Consider the following 22,090-nt stretch of genomic DNA (forward strand, 5'->3'; position numbering starts at 1 on the left):
CTTAGAAATTACTTCCGCTTCTTCCTTTGCAAAAATTTTATGACGTTCGTTCCCCAAGTAAGCACAAACACCCTTAACTTGGTGCACCTAGATTAAGGATTGAAACTTCTCAAGAACTGTTAAAAACTTAGAGAGAGTGGGTATTCTATGTGTTTAGGATTGTAATATTCATGTGAATAATCATATCATGAAAAATATGAAGGAACCTCTTGTAGCTAGGAAAGCAAGGAAAAGGAAATAAAACACAAAAAAACGTAAAATCGTGTCATTAGGACTTTCTCTCGACACGGCACGCAAACCCGAACAGGCAAGATAAAAAAAAAGATCGTCGCCCCCACACATCAGACAAAGCCGCCCAATGGGAACGAGGGAAAACGAACTTTAGTCGAGAATTTCTCCCAATTGGACCGTCTAACAAGAGTAGACAACATTTCTTCGTATTGAGTATCTATACATAGATAATTGAAATTGTGAGTTATGAATCTCATGTAATGTTACATATGTGTGAAAACTATAGCAATTAGCTACTATGTGATGCAAGATTTACAATGAGGCAGGGTAAAAAGTTCAGTTCATTGAGTTCAAGAGAAACAACACACCACAAAAATCTTGTCTTTTGACAGTTTTACCGTTAACGAACTAAACCCAAAGCAACTACCGAATCTCATTCGACACTGATCAACCAGTCTCCCCTGAGCTAAAACCCCTTCAATCTCGAGGAGAGAGAAAGAACAAAAATGGTGGATCGGCGTCGATTGGAAGCGATTTTATCAACAATCGTCAATGTCAAACCTCACGAAACCTCGGCACTTCTTCACTCCGCCACATCTTTCTTCTTCGTATGCAATTTCTCGCTTTTTTTTCATATACTTAATTAATGTTTTCTTCATTACGATTGTTTTTCATGATTGAAATTTGAGTGTTCTTGATTTTGGATTTGTAATTGTTGATCAACAGATTTTGAGTGCGTACTTTGTGGTTTTACCATTGCGAGATGAAGGAGCTATATCATTAGGGTTATCAAATCTTCCAGGATTGTTTATAGGATCATTGCTTCTTACATTGATTGCTGCGCCTCTTTCTACGCTACTGTTTTCGCTGCCAAATTTATCCAAAGGCAGGGTATTGCCTTTTAACATCTATATTGTTTGTGTAGCATTGTTGATATGATTTGTTTTTGTTAATTTGCTTGGATTTTGGATTGTGATGGACTGAATTGAAGTAGCTTATTGAGTTTGATTTGTTTAGGGTTGCTGTGAATTGATTTACTGGTCAATGTAAAAAAAATATGTTGTAATTTGAAGGATAAGGTTGTGTGTGGATTTGGCTCCTCTCTTACCCTTGAGTTTCCTTGCAAGAATTGGGGTAATGTTGGTGTTTTTTAGTTTGCATTATGTGTTATCTTTCGAGTAGCGTAGTAGATGAACACCTCACCACAGTCCAAGTCTTGATCAATATTGGGATAGTAGAGCATTAGTGGTTGATATGTGCAAAGGGGGAGAAGGGATTGGGTGCATCAAGTCATCAGACGTATGGCTGCTAGTCCTAAGATTTGATGTTGTTGGAATGTCCTTTGTGCTCTAGCTATATCGTTCAACTTGGGGATCTTTCTCCTGTTTTAATGTAAAAAGTGCTGATAAATATTGAAACATCATTTACTAATTAATTTATGCAATTTAATTTAAGTCAGAGTTAGAGGGATTGGTGAATTATGAAAGAGTTATTGTGCAATATCAACATTATTTTCCATTTTGCAAGTCCAATATTATCAGTGATGAAAAAGAAATGCTGGTGGTTCTAGAAAGTGATCTTTGAACTTGTTACGTGATCTGGAGTTCGTGCTGTTTGCTGGTTTATCTAAGTTCGAAGCTTGTATTGGCACTACAAATTTGTCTTTGTTCATATACCATTATTGAATTTTCAGGCTCTGGTGTTGATACACAGATTTTTTAGCTTGTCACTTGTCTTATTCTTCATTCTATGGCATACCTCCACAAATGGATTTACTATGAAGGTGAGATATATACCTCTTTATGAGTAAATGTTCATGACGTGCAATATCTATGTTTTGTTCTCTAACAACGTTTGGTTATTTTTGGTTCCTCTTTTGAACAGTTAGCAGTTGCTGCACCTTTAGTACATGATCAGAACTTCAATAGTGATCATTCCAATGTCTTGCAATCAGGTTGGGATGACCACTCATGGTACTACATCTTCGTGAGAATGGGCTTATTCCTTTGGGTATGACAATTGTTCTCATCTTGAAGTCAAATGCCTTTTCACTTTCTGATATCTTACGCTTCTAATTTGAATTTTCTTTTCTTTTATTTTTTCCTTTGATGCGTTGAAGATTGCTTTGTTGAATTTGATAACTATCTCTTCAACCTGGGCAAGAGTAATCGATGTTATGAACAGCGAGGTTAGTTAGCATTTGTTAGATCAATGTCACATAGAGGCTTCTATGAGAGTGTAACTTGGATTTATATCCAGTCAGGTTCAAGATTATTTGGGTTTATTGGCGCGGGTGCGACACTAGGTCAGCTGTTTGGATCATTATTTGCGGCTGGAATGGCTTGGCTGGGATCTTGTAAGTGGTAATCTTGTTATGAATGAGCTACTTGCCATGGATTGTTTCTCTGATATAGTCTTTTGTCTCTGTTGCTTTCAGTTTTACTCCTAGTAGCTGCTTTTCTTATGGAACTAGCTGCACAGTCTTCTAAAGGAATTAGTCAAGATGCACCCCATCTTTCTGAGGAAGACACTCCGATGATGTAAGAAAAAGATTCCATTTTGTTTTACTTTCGTCATTCACTTGTTACAAAACTTAATGGGGGAACTGATAAGCTTTGTGTCTTCAGAATCCTCCTTGTGGCACTTTAGATCTCAAAAGCATCCTGTGACTGAATCGTTCTCTTCAAATTTATTTTTCCCTCAGCCACTTCAATTTGTTTCCTTCCTGGTGCTCCATACCCTTCATTTGCTGCCTGAACCAAATCACATGGATCCTCTGAGACTGACAAGATGAAGCAGCCCACGCTCATGAATTTTTTGGCATGTCTCATAAGTCATAAGTTAGCCTGCCCCTTTACAATCACCAGTGCCATCAACACCTCTGTCTTGCTTTTATCGTACATTTTTGTTTTTACATCCCCTTCTCTTTCATATCTAATATTATAAGATTTATGAGCATTTTGCAGTTCTTTATTCTTTTTTGCATTTTTGCATGTCATAAAGTTCTAAATATATAGACAATGGCCAAATAACGGAAAAAAACACAAGTCATATTGGCAGAACTTGTTGGTTCCGAGTTTCTTCCTGTTACTATACAATCTTTATGGGAGCCAGTTGAGCTGGTACTGAAAAGCCACAGTACAAATGCGCTAATTGTTGGGATTCAGCTTCCCTCATGTCTAAGATTGAACTATGAATTTTCATTTGTTGTTAACTTTTACCTGGCATTGTATGATAGTAGATATGTATGATGCACTTGTTCATATTATTTCCCCTCATACCTGGTATGCTCCATTAATTATTTGTGAGGAACTAGCATCACTAAGGTAGATAAAAGAAGCATATTAAGGAGTGAAATTGATATTTGATTGATAATATGGAACAAGATAGTAACAAGCATTTGAGAGGCTTGTTTCTCTCCCAAAACTAAACTACTAAATCCTCCAATATTTTCTGCATACTTTTCTCTCACTAATCTCCTCTATTTATAGTCTACTTGCCTTATTCTCCAATAAAACATATTAACTAGAGTATATTACTAAAATACCCCTGTCCCCCTAGGGTAGTCTATTACATTATTAGTTCCAAAATCTAGATCAGGAACTTGTTGCTTATGTTTGCTGGATGCTTCTTGATACCTGAGTTGTTGTCTCCATGTTGGCCCTTGAGTTTAGCTTGATGTCATCACTATATTATTTTTCCAATTTTTTGGTGTCACTTGATTAGGTTGGATGTGAGTATGTGACATTGTCGCTTGGTTGTCCTGTGTGAACTGTTATTTAGTTTAGTGTAGAGCTAAACCTGCATTTTTCTTGACCTCCACGGACCCTTGAGCAGCTGGTAGGGTGGTAGCTGATGTGTTGTACTTCATCTGATTAAAGAAGTTACAAGCTTTTGAAGAGACTGTATTTCATGGTTTGGGGATATGTAAATTTTGTAGGATTTTGTAAAATTAATAAGTTTTGTTTGAAATAATTGTTGTGTGTGGGTTTCCTTTGAAAGAAATATTTCTTATAAATAAAAGTATGAGGAAATAAGGTCCTATGCACTTCAACTTATAAAATTTAATATTTAGTAAAAATTAGTTTTCATCGGTGGAAATCAGTATTAATAAGCGAAAATCAGTTTCAATCTGCTAAAATCAGTTCTAATTAGTAAAAATCAGTAGATTGCATAAGAGAAAAACACTGAAGAGTAAAGAATCAGTAAAATAACCAACGAAATGTTTCAATTTTCAAGCAGTAAATTAAGTTCTAGATAGTAAAAATCAGTTCTGTGAAAATCAGGTAAAGTGAAGAGGACCTTAGCCTAAGTTGATATATCTTGTTCTATATATTGTCTCTGCATTGAATTTGCTTTACAACTTTATAGCTGTAGACAGAGGCATATAAAATTAGTAAACAAGGCCTGTAGCATGGTTGGTTTAATTTACATGGTTTTTCCATTTGCTGAACTTACCGTGGATATTCTTTTGGTAGCATTAATCTCGGGGAATTCATTCAGCTAGAAGCATAAACATAAATTTATTGGGTTCTGGTTGATCTATATGATTTCATAAGACAACAGCTACAGGGGGAAAACACATCATATTTTTTTTTGAAGTATTTAGTATTGCCAAATATTAACAATATTGACTTGCTTTTTGTTCATAGTAAACTGGATGATCAAGAAAGTGGAGTAAATAGGAACACAAGGTCCACTGCTAATGGATCTTCTCCAAAAATTGCTTCTACTCCAGCAAAACCTCAACTCTGGGTCATGTTTGATGGCCTTTGGCTTATACTAGCCTCATCTTATTTGATCTACGTGTCACTATTTCTATGGCTGAGTGCCGTTGTCTCATCATTCTTTTATTTCCAGGTAAGATAATCATATGTTTCATGGAAGTTCCATAGTATTATGCATGGCCATATGTGTGTTGTTTCTTTATAGAAGATGTTATGGAGTCTTGCAACCTATTCTTAACTTTGCAACATAAACTATCTGTATTTGTTGGCAACCACTACTGCAGTTGTTTTCTGTTAGACAGTGAATATATGATAGCATAAAGACAATAATACGGGAACTTTGAGTGGGCACATCTTTTATGCCTGTGCACTCACCAAGTATATTAGGGGTTCTTAAAAATCAGAACTTCTTTGATGACTATGCTAAACATGTATGAGTGAAGAGTTCATATTGATACTTTTCTTGCAAGTACTTATGCACTCAATGCCATAAAGCTCCAGAAAATAATTGTTTCCAAGCTCTAAACTTATTTGAAATAAATAGGGCCTCAGAAGGTGGTTTTATTCTGGACATCTGCTTTTGATAGTTGATACTAACATATGCTGTAGATCTGCATACCTTCTGTGCGAGAATATATATAGTACACCTGGGTGTACCATGCTCATGGTACACCCAAGACTATTTTCTCCAAATGAGCAAAATGAGCGAATGAGCAAATGAGCAAATGAGCAAAATGAATAAATGGGCAAATGAACAAATATTTCTACTCATTTAAGAAAATGAGCAAACACTTTTATTACAAAATGAGCAAAATGAGCAAATGAGTAAATGAGCAAAATGCCCATATGAGCAAATTTGGTGTCAAATGAGCACCTGAAGTTCTAATTTATTACCAAAATACCCCTGGGTGTACCATGCTCATCGTACACCCGGGTGTACCATGAGTGAACTCCCTTCTGTGCTTTTTCCCCCAATTTGCTTGTCATTAGCAAGAAATAAGGGAGAAACAGTTGACATCTTTTATATGGAGAGATTGTTTGATGTTAAGTTGGACTGCAGGAGTTTGATACGCCAGCAATTTTGCTGGAGCACTGCATGGCCAAACTCTTCTGGCATTGGGAGGGAATAGAACTGCTTGATACCATTTCTTTAGCTTGTTCTTGTATCTATAGGAAAATAACCATATGGGAATTTGTGCCACTTATGCGTAGGATCAGGTGGTTTTCCGATTTACCTTATGGCTTTGTGCTGCTTAACCTTTTAAGGAGACTTGTTTGTATGACTTATACCATGCAATAGTATTTTTTACTTGGCATTCTTCTCTCTTTTAGGTGACAGCTTGTTTTCTTACTCAAAGAATATAATCAAATAGGAATATGTGCCACTCAGGTTTTATGCCTGAGATCGAGATAAGGTGGTTTCCTAATCTTTCTTGTCGCCTTGCGCTGCTAAACCATATAAGGAAACTTGCTTGTCTGACTTATGCGTTATGCCATGCAATTTTATGTTTCTGCGGCGTACTTCTACCTTTTTAGTGATTATTGATCTGCAAGCTTTTAATTTGATTTTATTTACTTTTTAACCAGTATAATTTCCCTTTTATGGAAATTGGCTTATTATGTTAATATTGCAAGTGCAGAAAGTTTCAATAATTGCTCTAACAACATCAAGTGCTGCCGGTAGAAGAAAGTTGTTTGCAGAGATCAATAGCTTTATCGCCCTTTTTATATTTTCGGGACAGATCACCTTAACGGTATGCTCTGCTAGCTTGTGAAGTGGCAGAAAGATATGCTAATATGAGCCATTCCGTTTTATAATATATGATAATTTATACTTCCGCCATTACCAAAGAAGTGCAACATTTGCCTTTTGGTGGACAAAGCTCACAAACTTTGACCGCCATTTATAACCGATGCATCAAACAATATAGTCTTATGTGGGATTTTTTAGATTTGTTTCAAGCTGTGGTTTCAAACTATCAACCTTTTATAAGGTTTACTAATACATAATTCAAAATATAAATTTTCAAAAGCTTGCAATGGAGATGGTGAACAAGCAACTGTTGCACTTATTCGGAAATGGAGGTAGTATATGATTTTTAAAGCTTATTTAATAATGATTCTATATGAAGTACATATAAATGACTTAGTTTCTAATTGTGAAGGTGTGCACCTTGGTTCACATACATTTGCAACTTTATCCCTGACCTTATGTCGAGGCTCTAGGACTCTACTCCTGACTTTATATTATTCGAAATTGCATTGCTGCAATTTCATTATTATAATTTGATAATTTATTGTGAGCACAGTCTCCTTTCTAATTGTGCATTGCTTTTTATCTATGGCAATGGGGGGCATGTTAGGGTTAGGTAAATTCACATGACACTGGCTACTCACTGAAAATCTCTTTGATGTGTTCTATTGAATGGGAGTATAGGGGGAGGCTTATTCTTCTGCCTTCACCAATACAAACTTATTATAAACTGGAATGAACACTATTATATCAACAAAAGTTGCCTCCATCCCTAAATAGTTGTTCCACTATTAAGCTCAAAACCTACCAAATCATGCCTCTTCCTCTCAGTAAATCCCACAAGTCAGTTCAGGATTTTTAAAAATGATATTTGCTTCCTCTCTTTTTAAGATTAAATTGATAGAAAAAACTAAAACATAATCTAGTAAAACTAAATAAGATTTTGTACATGGCATGTTTTTCTAAAACTATATTGAATGGATCATCTATGAAAAAATATAACAGACCATACATCTGAACATTATATGAAACAAAAACCTAGTTGTGTTAATTCACTAAAAACTCACTCTTATTTGTTTTTGTTTTGGTACAAATTCACCGAACTTGTCATTGCTATGCTATATTGACTGTTGAGCTATATGTATAAGCCTTTATCCAAGGGTTTATGTCAAGAACTTAGATTTATGACATTGTTAAGTGAGACACTTGTTTTAGAATGCAGTACATTATTGTAACATGTGTCTTTTTCATTTTTAATATAATCAATTCATTCTATTAGTTATGCTAATTGTCATGCGTTATTTTTTGTTACCTGAGATAGGGGCGCATACTTACTGTTGCGGGGGTCACTGTTGCTATTTGCTGTGCTCCAGTTGTTGCTTTAGTTAATATGGTTGCTATATCTGCATGGCCAACTTGGATTGTCATTGCTGCTTGTGAAACTCTGAGAAAGGTTCGATTTATATACGAGTATATGATTCTCTATCCTAGTTCCATACTTTCATGTCTAGCAACTGAATTTCGAAGTGGTACTAATTACTAGGTTGTTGCTTCACATATTTTTTTCTGCAGGTTGTTATGTATGTTGTAACTAGGCCAGGAAGGGAACTCCTGTTTACTGTCGTTTCGCAGGAGGAGAAGTACAAAGCCAAGGTATAGTCCTCCATTGAACATATATGTTAAAAAAATCGGAGAATTCTACCTCATGCTGACAGTGTTATTATAGGCAACATATCAAAAGAGTTCTCATCCATCTTATAGCTTCTAGTATGGCTATCTTGATGTGAAAATTCACTTGAGTTTCAGTCCCTCGAGTTATTTTTTTTTCTCTTTTCTTCATCTGTCCAACTTTGGCCCTTTTGCACCAGTAATGTTCAAAAGCTGGTATTAAAATGCTACTAGAATAGTCCTTTGTCTATTGACTACCTTTCTCTCTATAATGCTGCTTCAGGTTTGCATAGATGTAATTGTTCAAAGACTTGGAGATGCCACAGCAGCAGGGATGTTCCAGTTGCTTTTTGGAACATTCAAGGGAAGGACGTCGACTTTATCTCTCTATGCCCTTCCAGTAAGTTTTACTCTGCTTCTTTATGATGGTTCCTTAACAAATAGAATTATGAGAAGAGGAGATTAATGCTTCCTTCATATGATGGTTACTTCCGATAGCAAAAAGGGAACAAATTCAATTGGAAAAGAAGAAAAAAGATAAACATGTGCAAGATGTTGTGTCTCTGAATTGGCCTAAGTGCAGTTAGAAATGGTTATTTGCAAATTCACTGAAGTCCATGGAATTAATGCTTGTTTCCAGGCATGAGATTGGGTGTCTTAAACTTGTTTGTGGGGGTGATGTATGCCTACTTTATCGCACCAGCGGACCCTGAATGTGTGAACGAGTTGCTGTGCTGGTAGATTTTACCCGGTTATGTCAGCCTTCCTGAATCAACCCCCCCTAAGATTATTCATGAAGTGAAATTTATATATATAGTTGACTCTCTTTCGGAACTCTCTGATTAATTATTACTTTTTGCCTAGCGTCAACTATGCCTGAACCTTTTCCCTCCAGAGAATTTGTCAATGCGAACTATGGCTGACGAGAGAACCCTCTGCATCGCTGATCCCTGTATGCTTTTGGCATTTTCATCTATGTGTCTCCTTTGATCTCAAGTGATGTGGGATTTTGCTTTCCTGTCTATGAAAAAGTTGGAAAAAGGCTATTAGGAAACTTGTTCCTCACCAAACAAAGAGGAGGAATTGGTGTGGGGCTCGTGGAGTTACCAAGATAAGCACTTCTCACATGTTCGGTTGAGAAACAAAGAGCCGTTCTCAAAAAGTTAGGGAGTGGATTGAGTCTTGCTTCTAATCAATTAATGCTTGTCCCAACTCTCAAGTTAATAATTTTGTTCCACAATAACCTGTTTCTTCCTGTTGTCTTTTCCTATTCTGATTGGAACAGCTTATCTCTGTTTGTGAAAACACAGGCATGTTTGGTGTGGATACTTACAGCATTACACTTGGGCCATCGACGAGAACAACTAGTAAAGGCAACGGTTCAGCCTCGTGCTATGACCTCCGATTGTTCTCAAGATAATGATAGATGACACATGCTCATCTGTTTTAGACTTGTAGATTGTAATTGACTTGAATTTATACAGCAATCAAAGAATTATTTTGTATACAAAAATCTATTACTGAACCCCTTTTGATACAATGAAAAGAGGAAACACTACAGATTATATCTCTACATCTTATGTTGGTTTGGTATTATGGGAAACTTGTTTTGATTTTTTTTCTTTTTTCTGGAAACACTTATGGTTCCTAGTTTTCAAGTCTCAGTTTTCAGATAAAAGAAAATGAGTACATCTTAGTCCTTTAATCACTTAATTAATTGTTCAACAGAATTTTTTTTTCTTTTTTGTGTAAGTTGAGTTTTACTGATTAAAAACTTTTTATTATGTCAAACATAAGATTTAATGTAATTTTATTGAAACTGATTTTGCTAATCATCTTAGCCATTATATTTAGATCTACTCAACGATCGTGATTTTGTCATATTAAAATTGTATTAGTTTTATTTTGATATGTATTTGTTTAGTTTATACTTCTTTTGTAGATGTCGTATGACTTTAAATTAATGTTAATTTCAAAAAAAAATGGATCTTTTACACCAAAATTATGGTGACACAAACTCACAACTCAAACAAAAAATGAAGCATTTTGCATAAACTAGAGGGAAATATCTTGGTGGGGCTAAAAACCTCACTTGTTGAAAATTAACTTCATAATTCTCTTTCTTCCATAATAGTTCTTCTGGGAAACACTAGTAAATCATACTAGAACTACACCAAGAAACCTGGTTAACGAACATTTTAACTCTTCACTTCTAGGGTGAGCTCTATTCCTCCATATTTCGCCATAATTGGGATTCAGGAACACTGACTCATTAATCAACAGCTCAAGAGACTAGTTTTAAGTAATTTTACCGCTAGAAAGAGTTTTATACATATACATTGAAGATGTATGAATGGTTATTATCTCCATCATCGTATTTTTATTTCACTTTTCCATGTTATACGCCATAACGCCGAGCTACGAATAACTTAATACAGAGATAGGTTCCACACGTACTCAGATATGTGAGGTACTAGTACACTACTACATTCAGACTCTGCCATTTTCTCAGCCACCTGAAAAGCCAGTTTTATATGATGACTTCACGATATTACTGTTCTTTCCAATGAGGAGCTCTTATGATGATTTTACAAAATCAACCGACTTTGCAGCATGCGCTCTCAAGCTAATTGCTTTTACCGGTCCTGAAACAGGCCAAAGAAAATCAAAATCTACAAGAATATGATTGATAACAATTGAGATTTTATCGTTTCACTATAATCAGAGTATGATAAGAATGCTATGGAGATGTCAGCATTTGCTATTCCAGTCGAATATTGATACATAAACTATGCCATATTTACCAATTGGGTGCTTGCAGAGAGTAAATAGAGCAAGCTCAGCAAATATATGGCGCTAGAGTTTCTGAAATCTCAAATCCATTGTACTTATAGAAAGGGCTATAAAAATTCAACTTCTATAAGCATTAGAAAAGAGTAGAAGATACCATGTGACTACGTCATGTTCCACGAAAGGAACGAACACGCTCCTGAATCAGCTTCCTTTCCCAATCTGCTACATTTTCAAAAGCATGCTCTGGAAGACTCTCAAATGGCTCCTTCCAAGGATCATTTTTAGCAAGATCATAAGTTGCTCCACGTATTGCTCTTTTGTTGGGTCCACAAGGTCTTTGTGAAGTAAGTTTATCATATGCCTTATTCAACTGCTCCACAACCATGCCACATCAAAAGCTAAGTACAAGATCCTACCAATTCACTAAGCTAAACAAGTTCTGCAACAACACCCATATTTCCTTTGTTTCAAAATATTTGTAACCAACTTAATTCTTTGGCACGTAGTTTTAGATGATTGATAGATAAAGTAAATAAACATATTATATAAAAGAAATTGGATCACTTAATAACCCAATTAGTCATCCAACGATATGTAAATTATTTTAATTAATTTGTCTGTTTACCTTGTCTATCATCCTTCTAAAACTGTGTGCCAAAAAGGTTAGTTGCAAGTATTATGAAACAAAGGAAGTATACTATAAGCCACAAAAGCTTTAATCCTGATGTTTTTTGTATTAAGTCATACTCAAAAATATAAAAACTTTTGTACCCAGGCAATAAAATCTAAAATTGAGGACTTACATCCATGCCACAGAACCAGAAAATATAAGCAATTGAAACAGCCGGGGCTCTCCCAAGTCCGGCAGTACAATGAACATATACCCTTCCTTTTCCCTCTGAAATGGCCCATTCCAATGACGAAACAGCTCTAGGCAACATAGTTCTCAAAGAATCTGGATCAAAATCTTTAGCCTAATTATATATAAGAGTAGAGTTAAGACGGCTACAAATCAGAGTATTTCGCCTTCCCTGCGAATCGACTAGACATATTAGAGAGACGAGGATAGAAAGGTCTTACAGGCCTTCTCATGTGACATATCCCAATTTCTTCACAGCGATTCAGTATGGAGTCAAAGTCAATATTCCAATACTCAATGTCCTTGTCCTGCTGCAAGTTCAGAATGTATGCTACATTTTCGTTCAGCTTCAGATGGTCAATATCTTCTGGTGTTTGAGGTTGTGAGCCCACAATCAAGTTATCAAGTATCAAAGTGTAGTTCATTCCTAAACAACCAAATAGAATGCAATTATTTTACTATATCAAACATATTTCAGCTAGCTTGCACCCAAAATTACATCTAGAGATTTCTTTAACTAAGAAAAACAAGCCCATTATGACAGTCGAGAAAACCAAAATGAACATCATGGTCCTGCCATTTTTATCGATTAGAGTACCAGGTTATAAAATAACATAATTCTCGTCAACAAGAACCATGGACAATTCATTATATCACATAGACAAATAGATAAGTCACCATATTCCATGACATACTGAGTATTGACATCTCAAAACCAAGTTAAATGTTGTTTCATGTATGGTGAATGGCAACGATTACTATTAGCAAATTGACTATTTGACTGTGCATGTTTAATTTTTCCTCCTGTATTGCACCAATCAGTTTCTAAACAAAGTCATTCCAAGAAATATCACAAAGATGCTCTGACATAGACGTCTAGCATTTTGCCTTACAAGGGACGTGAGATACATCTTAATTGTTTATAATTAAGAATTGTATAATTATTCATCAAAGTTGCAATCAGCTGAGGTGTTAATCGTGATAATTGGGCTTGGGACGCATTTTACTTGGCAGTTTCTAATCGTTGAATCCCACTGGATTGGTTAACTTTTATTGGCATTGGAAGCGTATCACATCACGGCAGTATGGCACACAATGTTTCACAAGTTAATAAACCCTTCACTTATTTGATGGGATGTTAATAGGTTATCTGCAGTTAACCACTTATAGAAAATTGCTAGACTCACCTTCTCTTCCCTTCCTCTTTCTTGCTTTTTGATCCCCCTTCCCTGTCCTTTCACCTTTAATTTGCTTTTTGTAATGAAAGATTAATGAACTAATCCATCCAAGCACTTCCACTACTTCTTCAACACTAAATAAATTATTTGTGCCAATATGATAAGCATGATCAATGTAGCTACCATGATCATAAAGTTGCTTTTCTTCCCAACAAAGCTCAAACAAAAATTTACTAAAACGAAAAGGGGGCGGGGGAAAAGATACATGGAAAAGCCACACTACATCAACATCATCAAAATCAATAACATTAACAATATTACCCCAATGCCTCTAAAGAGACTCCTGGTATGGCAGATATTCATAACTTTACGCCATTTATATAATCGAAAAACTGTTCCAATTGACCCTTAATTCGAAGCTCAACAATAATATGATCTAATAGCTCATGATAAGAACTGAGTGTAACCAATTAGATGAAATAACTTCATTATATCATTGTAATACAAAGCCAAAAATCTATCAATCTTTGGTTCAATTCAAAAGCCACACTAATAATTACTACTATAAGTCAAAAAGTTCAAGAATTGGCATTAAGAAAAGACTCTTAACCCCACAATCCACATACATAACAATATGGTCATTACACATAAACACCCCATATATACAGCTGCAGTTGTAAACATCACTTCAAAAAAGACATTAACTAATGCACTAATTGGAAACATTCCCTTAAGTACATGCGACAAATCAACACAAAAAGCACTGATATTGATATATCATCCACTATTTCACCCCAACAATTCCAATCTCTACTTTTAATTAAAAATTAACAAGAACCCATATCAAATTGGGCAATACAATTAAAAACCATGATGTCTGATATGACTAACATGATTAAAGAAACAAAATAAATTAAGAATTGAAAGAAACTAACCAAGATCATGGTGATACTCATATGGGTTTCTCATCATTTTCTTCATAGCAATATTATACTCTTCCACACTACTTTTCTTGGATTTTGTGATTGTGGAATTACTTATGAGATTATCTTGAGTTCCATCACCAGATAATTTGCAGTAAATCCCAGATTTTCGTTGTAAAGATGCAAACTTTGATTCAGGAAAAGCGAGATTGGAAATGAATTTGCTTTTAATCCCATTTTCAAGTGATGGAATTGTTGGTAATAAAGTTAAGCTGGGGTTTCTAAGACTTCCCATTTCACTCTCACTCTCTTTTCTCCTCTTCTGAATGTGCCAAAAACACAGAACTTTACTATTGATTTTTGTTTGACCACGAGAAAGCCTTGGTAACCAACTGTTTGAGTCCAAAAAAGACTCAAACACTCAAAAAATTACACATTGGTACCATTATAACCTGGTATTGGTATCACATTGTTATCAGGATTGGTACCAAGCAACCTTACTTTGGTATCAAAATTTTCGGACAATGGTACCAATCTAATCTAGCATTGGTACTAAACAACACACGAGTGAAATTTCCAAGGCTTAAAATGACCAAATTGCCCTTGTTTGAGTCTCCTAAAAGACTCAAACGGTTGGTTGCCTAGACAAACTCGTTTGACCACATACAATTTTCTGGCTAGAAAGTTTTCCTGTGTTTTTCTTTTGGTTTTTGTGCACTTTTTCCAACCATTTTTGTGATCCAAGATTATCACATTGGACACCTGAATGCCTGATCATTTAACTATTTGGTATAGATTGGTGATCCTGGTTCCTAGAAGTAGCTTAAAAGGGGTGGGCTAACCTCGTTCGCGGCCCGTGGGGCTTGAATTGGGACTTTAAGCTGTGTGCTAGAGTTGTCATGAACTAACCCGACTACGAATATCGTTCAAAACTTATTGTGACCGATTATTGACCCGCATCTGAAAATGGGTAGATCGGTGATCCATAAGTGATGACCAATTCGACCCCATATTATACTCTCTGATATGATAATTAGCTGACTCAACTTGACTTGAATTTGAAATTACCCATCATAAACACTCCCTGCTAGAACCGATATGACTCAAAATCGACTGAAGGAACTTGATTTGAACTCGAAATTAATCAGCAATGTCCCTATGCTTGATTTAATTTTTTTTTCATAACTAGCCAAATTTTTTTAAATAGTCATCAAGAAGCCCTCTATTTAGATTAATAACTAGTTTTTAGGCTTGCGCTATGTCTCGACTTCCGTGTAACTATAATTTTCATTTATTAGCATTTTAATTACTTTGAAATTATAATACCAAACATAACTTGATTTAGTGGTTAATACTTTAGTATACAAGCTTGAAATCATGTGATGAAATCTTATACCATGAATTTTTTAATTTTATATTGTATGTGGAGAACATGAATTAAACACTACAAGGGATAGTGCTACGTGACACAGTTTCTTGTTTTGGGAACTAATATTAAAAACATTATTGACATTTTCGTTATACTTATTTCCTATTAAAATTTTAATTACTAATTAAATCATACTTTGTATTTTTCTTTAGTTAAATTTCAAATCTTGAAATTTGGTCATTTTTAAGCAATTTTCACACGTTTTATAAAGTTAGCTAAATGTAATTAATACTTGTGCTGTAAGGTGGCTCTAATTATTGTAAACAAAATTAGATCCAAATTAAATATAAGCCGTTCTATATCAATAAAATATATAATTGATGCATTAGTCTTGGCTTCCCCCTCAAATATAAATCAATACATGACTATATATCGTTGAATTCGGGCATCATAATAATATAACATGAGAAAAATAAGAGAATCCTACAGACCAAAAGTCCAAAAGAAAGTAAAAAATTGCTTTAATTAGGTTCTAGGTTTTTAAACGCTTCGTGTTAGTTTCATTCATGTGTAGGTCATTTTAAAGAAGCGCATTATCACCATAATTAGTCTCCGCAAACCAAAAAGTAATGCATTATGCATACCCGTCCAAAAATATCCTAAATTCCTAATGATCACTAGTTTATAAGTCCCATATGTATTTCATCCCTTTTCTTTACTTGTAACATTCAAGCATGACACAAGTTAAAGAGTTTAAAAGAAAAGAGCTAGACATAGAAAAAGATGAAAAATGACCAAATGGCAAATGTGACAGGAGAGAAATAGCGAGAATCGGATAATATATTGGTAAACATGTCAATGTTATAAGTAATATGCAACTTTAATGAAGCAAGTTTTAAAAATTTAGAAAAAGTATTCAGCATGAAAAACTTTCAATATATCAGCATACATATCTATTACATATTGGAGCATAATGCATATGTATGCCCAAAGATGTTACATACACAATTGCACACCCTTAAACATGTCACACTTGAGTACATATGGGTGCGATGAATGTATGTGGCACATGCTTGACAGGTGACACGTTTCACATATACTGTTTAGATAAAATAATATTAGATGTAAGTTTTTTTTACATACGTACACTTTAATGTATGTAAAATAATATTATCTATACATATATATTAAAAGGCGTGCGTAACAACGTCGATGCGCCATGTGACACTCTCCTCCTGCTACTAGAATTTTGCCATGTGTCTGTTAACCAACAAAGTCAAGTGGTCATTATTTAAAAAATAAATATGCTGAAGCCTGGGCTCGAATCTCTGACCTTACGTAAGGGTTTTCAAAGAATCACCATCTCATCTAACATTTCTTAATGATCCATGTTTCCACAAAATTAAAAATATGTGTTGTAATTAGTTAATGTTATTAAACATATCCCTTACATCCTTAAAAATAAATAAATTTGCATGTTCATTAAAATTAATTATGTATGCATGATACCATTTGAAGAGCAGTGTTGACCGCTACATATACTACAGTCTTAACCACTAGGCTAAGTTATATTTATTGTTATTATCATAAAGTATTATATTAATAAATGATTTTTTTTCTTACCCGGGGCATAACCCGGGCATAATAACTAGTTTTGTACTTAAATATCGCGTACATAACTATTACTTTCCAAATAAGCATAAAGAGACCGCGCACATAGAAGCATATAGAAACAAATTAAAGTTAGAAATGAAAGTTCCATTTCTATTGACGTATTACTTTGAAGCTCCAATCCAAAGATGTAAAAGTAATGTGATAAGTGATGATAATAGTTGGACATATAATGTGGGTACCATGTCCAAGTAATCAATAATGTTGGGACAACAGGTTGCCAAGAATAAGTTCTCTCTCATTCAAAATTTAACGTGTCCTCAAAATTTTATTCTCTAATAAACTGATCAGATTTATATATATATATGCATGCATTATGCATAGATCGAGTTATATACAATCATGAAGAATATAAGTATACAATTGTCCTTTCCTTTTCAATTCCTTTTCTTTTCTTTCCCATCAACAGAATAGTAGTATGAATCTAATGCACTATACTTTAGCAAATGGATTACTTGTAAGTTGTATTGTTGGCTTTATTGTGGTGGTGACTATACCATCTAGTTGTCTCTTAATTAGTGAAATCTTAGGATTTAACATGTGGGAACGACGTAGATAGATGATCAGATCATAGTAAACATCCGTGTCTTTGTTTAGTTATTTATTTTGATAAGAACCATGTCTCTATTAAAGATATGATAGAATACATGAAGATAGGTAGGTTTAAGTATTGGTAAATAGTATTGTTCGCTTTATTGTGCTGGTTTGGGACTTATTGGGCCTCTGAGTGAGTGGTCATGTGTTAGGGCAGTTCAGAGGAAATTCATCTTACCACGAAGTCTCGAAAGGGGGGCACAAAAAAAAAAAAAGCCACGAAAGCAGTACAAAAAAGGAGAGGGAGGATTCGAACCTATAACTAACTTATCGTTTACAACACCAACAATTAGTTACAACACCAACAAATGTCATGGAAGCTTTTTGATTGGCTATAATAAAATTGCCGCTACTATAATTATTTGATCTCTATCCAATGTTTCTACTTTAAGTTTAACTATAAAAGTTAATCAAAGGAATGGTGTAGATTTTAGATTAAAAATGAATCATCTAAATTAGACATGGTAAAATTATCCTCAAATAAAAGTAATTATTTAATGTATGTTCGACAATGTAACAAACGGTTGAACTAGTAAATTTTATAGGCAAATCCTAATTGGTGACACTGAGATATTGGATAAGTAACCTATATTTATATATTATTACTCTCCTAAGATATTTTTGTTTAAATGACTTTTTTGTTAAAACTTATCCGATCCAGCGCTAAGCTCCGACCGTTAACAAGATCGAATTTCTATATATTAATAGTCCAACAATTTAGTTTATGTTATTTTGGACTGAATAAATGGAAATTCAGTTCATATTCAGACAAATTCGTTTTAGTTTAGTTCATATACAAATTCATTTCAGTTCAGTTCAGACTACAACTTATTATTATTATTATTATTATTATTATTATTATTATTATTATTATTATTATTATTATTATTATTATTATTATTATTATTATTATTATTAACCCCCACCCCCTTTAATTTCCATCGAATTCCCCCCACCCCCGTCAATTTTTGTCGAATCCCCCTACCCCTGTTTCTCCACCCCCGTTGATTTCTGCCGAATCCGCCCCACCCGCATCGTTTTCCGTTGAATCCCCCACCCCCCGCGTCGATTTCAACCAACCGACCCCACCGCTGTGGGGAGAATGAGAATTATGTTGTGTCGTGTGTGTTTTTAACGGAGGAGGAGGGAGTTCGACGGAGGTGGGGGAGGTGGAGGAGGTAGGGGTTGCTGCTGATGGTGGGGGAGGGGGCTGCTATGGGGGGTGGGGGAGGAGGGGGTGGTGGGGTAGGGGGTTGCTAGGAGGGTGGGGAAGGAGGGTTGGGTGGTGGGGTGGGGTGGGGGAGGAGGGTTGGAGGTTGGGTTGGTGGGAGAGGGTTAAGAGTTTAATCTTAGGGTTAGGGTTTAGGGTTAGAGTTGAGGGTTAGGGTTTAGGGTAGAGTTAAGTGTTAGGATTTAGGTTAGAGTTAAGGGTTGGGGGTTTAGGATTAGGGATTAATAATGGCAAAATGGTAAATAAGCTAACGAAAACTTAATATTGTTAGTTAGTAAGGGTATTTGGTGCATTTTATGCAAATCACAAGGACATGGAACAACGAGGGTACCTGGTGCATTTCGTGAAACCTCAGGGTAACTAGTGAAAAAACCGTAATTATTATCATTATCAATGATGAGAAAAATATTACTCTACTTGTAATTATTAATAATACTCATTTCAGTTTAGTTCAGATCAGTTCAAACAATTTCATTTAGTTAAGTTAAGTTCAATTCATTTCAGACAAAATTCATTTCAGTTCAATTCAGTTCGATTCAAATAAATTCATTTAACTCCAATTCAGTTCAGACTTATTCAATCCAAAAGAACAGAGCTGACTTACCTTTTCACTGTGGATGGTCAAATGTGATTTTTTTTATATTTAAATATCTAGTAAATTGTACCTTTATAACATTAGTACTTCCTTATCCACACATCACAAAAGAAATTTTTTACTTTAAATATACATTTTTATATTAAAAAAAACAAGGTACATAACACGTCTATAGTCTATACAAGTGGGAATCTGGCAAGGTGATAAACTAGCAAAGTGGAAATTAGCAAGGTACGCATATTGTTTGGGAATCTTTCATAACAAATTACGTGTCGAAAGGCTCTTCGATTGATAATTGTACCCAAAAACACACATATCAAATTAAAGGGATTCTTACATCAATAATACATCGAATAATGATACTAAAATATTAATTAACGATCTAATTAGTCCTTAAGTACGGTTAGCTACCGATATAGGTTACATGATCAACAAGGAGGCAAAAAATCCTTACGTACTACGTATCCAAAAAATAAATATAGAGTTTCCCTTTTTTCTTTCCTTACATTATCCTTATGTTTCTTTTATTATTATTATTTGTATGGTTTAGTAATTGGTCAATGATCATTTATGTTAGGCTAAGCTAGATACCGTGGCCTGCACGAATGCACCAAAATTAAATTGCTTCTTTCTCGGCCATACAAGTGGCTCATTTATATATACTGCATAGAATTATGGAAGCATTAGCTTTGGGATTTCATTATAATTTGCGTGCACCCGATTCACATTAATATTAGTGTGCACTAGGTCAAAAGCACGTATCATTATTGAATAATTCAATGTATCATGTGAAAACCTATTGTATTATGCAGAGACCCACTATATTATAAATAAACTCATTATATTTCATACACACATTAACTGACTATGAAATTAATATTACAAATGGGTCTGGGTAACCTAATAAGGAGGAGGAGAGTTTAGCCCACTTACAAGTTAGGAGGTTCCATCTAAAACCAATTGGTGATAGGAGGAGTAATTTCTAATCTTATAAAGTGATTTATTCTCTCATCTTTCTCCAATGTGGGGCACTCACAAGTCACAAGTGAGCATTTAATGGGTTTCAACACCTATCATCGGAGTTGGTTTGATATATAATGTATTTTGGATTACAGGTGTTGACATGTTATTCTTCTGGATATTATATCATGCTTTATGATCATACAATTATTCGAATACCAAATATATTGAAAATAATTCTATGTTAACGAGTGGTCTACCAACCAAGACCAAATTTAGTAGTGAAAACTTCACTTGATGACTTTAGAGTCTCAAAGTTTGAGTCCCAAGTCCCAACTTTAGCGTTTGTTTCAAATTCATCATTTCCTCAGCTCCTCACAGGTTTGCTCTTGCACAAAGGTCGATTAGGGCTCCGTTATTTTTAATGGAGAGAAATTAAATTGAATTGAACTGAATTGAATTAATTGAACTAAACCGAGAGAAACCGAATTACAGACAGTTCTTTAACTATATTGAAATTAAGTCCAAAAAAACAGGGCCAAGATATCTAAAATAGATTAGACAGACTTAAAATTCTATATTTATACCAAATTAAATAAGGCTTTGATAAGACTAAGGATAATCACTTAGGACGTCTATACAATATCCGAGTGTAATTTACATCATCTCATATTCTCCACCTTCTATGCTCATATGCGAATCACATAATTGAGAACAATGTGTGAAGGTACAAGCAAGATGAAATTTATATTAGGCATTAGGTGGCGCTCAGTGTATGGGGCTGTCCGAGTTCGACATCCGTCCAACTGGACCTCCAAAAACCGTCATGGTCAAACGTTCGAGGTATCTCCGAGTAAGTAGGAAGAAAATATTGATGATGCCGGTATTATTATAGGCATACCAGCTTCTATCTAGTACTTTATTGGTGTTCCAACGCCTAGGCTACCCCTAATGGGCCTGGACCTTATCAACTTCCGTCCTTTATGAGGTATATGGGCCTAAAGATAAGTATCATGAGATGATAGAATTGTATCCAGTCAATAGTAACAGTGTCTTACCTAGTTTGAGACAATCCTGATCCCTATAATACTCAATAATTTGAATCACAAAGATACATTCACAATCATAAATTAAGAGGTAAAAGCTTTGACCTCTTAATCTCCCTTGGTCTTCTTAACTTTAACAAATTTAAATTTGTTTATAAAGATCTAATAATAGTCACTATAATGTCAAGACTTATAGGTGCCTTACAAAACAAGAGGAGGAGTAAGATAAATAATTCAAAGATTTGATAGTTATCTATAAAAAGATCCTAAGATCGTCCTATAGTCTTGGCCCTTAGCTTTCAAATTAAATGCAAAGTAGTGAACATTTAGTTGAAGTAGGTGAGTAAGATTAGCTGACTTGCATAAATTGTAGGAAATTAATGTAACAAAGAGGTCCATAAAGGTTGGGTAGGATAAGAAACATGTGAAAAGTGCATTATTATACTAGACTAGCTAGACCCCTTTGAAATATTGTATTTAATTTCATCAGAA

At 34.7% G+C, this 22,090-nt stretch overlaps 2 protein-coding genes across 6 annotated transcripts; one reads left to right on the forward strand and one right to left on the reverse strand.

Annotated features, from left to right (window-relative positions):
* Positions 1 to 549: 549 nt before the first annotated feature.
* LOC104908464 (hypothetical protein) lies at positions 550 to 9,952 on the forward strand. 5 transcript variants are annotated; one of them, XM_048639280.1, is made up of 13 exons: positions 550 to 839; positions 958 to 1,122; positions 1,925 to 2,014; positions 2,116 to 2,241; positions 2,351 to 2,419; positions 2,491 to 2,587; positions 2,669 to 2,771; positions 4,884 to 5,091; positions 6,599 to 6,712; positions 8,033 to 8,164; positions 8,284 to 8,364; positions 8,663 to 8,779; positions 9,244 to 9,658. In XM_048639280.1, the coding sequence occupies exons 1-13, from the start codon at positions 738 to 740 to the stop codon at positions 9,367 to 9,369; spliced, it is 1,530 nt and encodes a 509-aa protein (XP_048495237.1). In that variant the 5' UTR covers positions 550 to 737; the 3' UTR covers positions 9,370 to 9,658. The 5 variants fall into 5 exon arrangements, with proteins under 5 accessions (XP_048495237.1, XP_048495236.1, XP_048495238.1 ...); XM_048639279.2 differs by lacking the exon at positions 9,244 to 9,658 and adding an exon at positions 9,665 to 9,952 and having other exon boundaries at positions 551 to 839; XM_048639281.2 differs by lacking the exon at positions 9,244 to 9,658 and adding an exon at positions 9,020 to 9,235 and having other exon boundaries at positions 552 to 839.
* Positions 9,953 to 10,404: 452 nt separating this feature from the next.
* On the reverse strand, positions 10,405 to 14,511 carry LOC104908455 (phosphoglucan phosphatase LSF2, chloroplastic). The gene is made up of 5 exons (XM_048639283.2): positions 14,145 to 14,511; positions 12,253 to 12,458; positions 11,976 to 12,146; positions 11,327 to 11,542; positions 10,405 to 11,024 (listed from the first exon to the last, which is right to left on the reverse strand). The coding sequence occupies exons 1-4, from the start codon at positions 14,425 to 14,427 to the stop codon at positions 11,339 to 11,341; spliced, it is 864 nt and encodes a 287-aa protein (XP_048495240.1). The 5' UTR covers positions 14,428 to 14,511; the 3' UTR covers positions 10,405 to 11,024; positions 11,327 to 11,338.
* Positions 14,512 to 22,090: the final 7,579 nt, after the last annotated feature.

Source organism: Beta vulgaris, chromosome 2 (assembly GCF_026745355.1).
Source record: "Beta vulgaris subsp. vulgaris cultivar EL10 chromosome 2, EL10.2, whole genome shotgun sequence".
Taxonomy (NCBI): domain Eukaryota; kingdom Viridiplantae; phylum Streptophyta; class Magnoliopsida; order Caryophyllales; family Amaranthaceae; genus Beta; species Beta vulgaris.

Excerpts from the sequence above, each read along its gene's own strand:
- LOC104908464 (XM_048639279.2), top strand. The coding sequence starts at position 738 with ATGGTGGATCGGCGTCGATTGGAAGCGATTTTATCAACAATCGTCAAT. Across the intron at positions 2,015-2,115 it reads CAAATGGATTTACTATGAAG|TTAGCAGTTGCTGCACCTTT; the intron begins GTGAGATATATA and ends TCTTTTGAACAG. Across the intron at positions 6,713-8,032 it reads CGGGACAGATCACCTTAACG|GGGCGCATACTTACTGTTGC; the intron begins GTATGCTCTGCT and ends TACCTGAGATAG.
- LOC104908455 (XM_048639283.2), bottom strand. The coding sequence starts at position 14,427 with ATGGGAAGTCTTAGAAACCCCAGCTTAACTTTATTACCAACAATTCCA. Across the intron at positions 12,459-14,144 it reads TGAGTATCACCATGATCTTG|GAATGAACTACACTTTGATA; the intron begins GTTAGTTTCTTT and ends TTGGTTGTTTAG. Across the intron at positions 12,147-12,252 it reads TATGTCACATGAGAAGGCCT|GCTAAAGATTTTGATCCAGA; the intron begins GTAAGACCTTTC and ends ATATATAATTAG.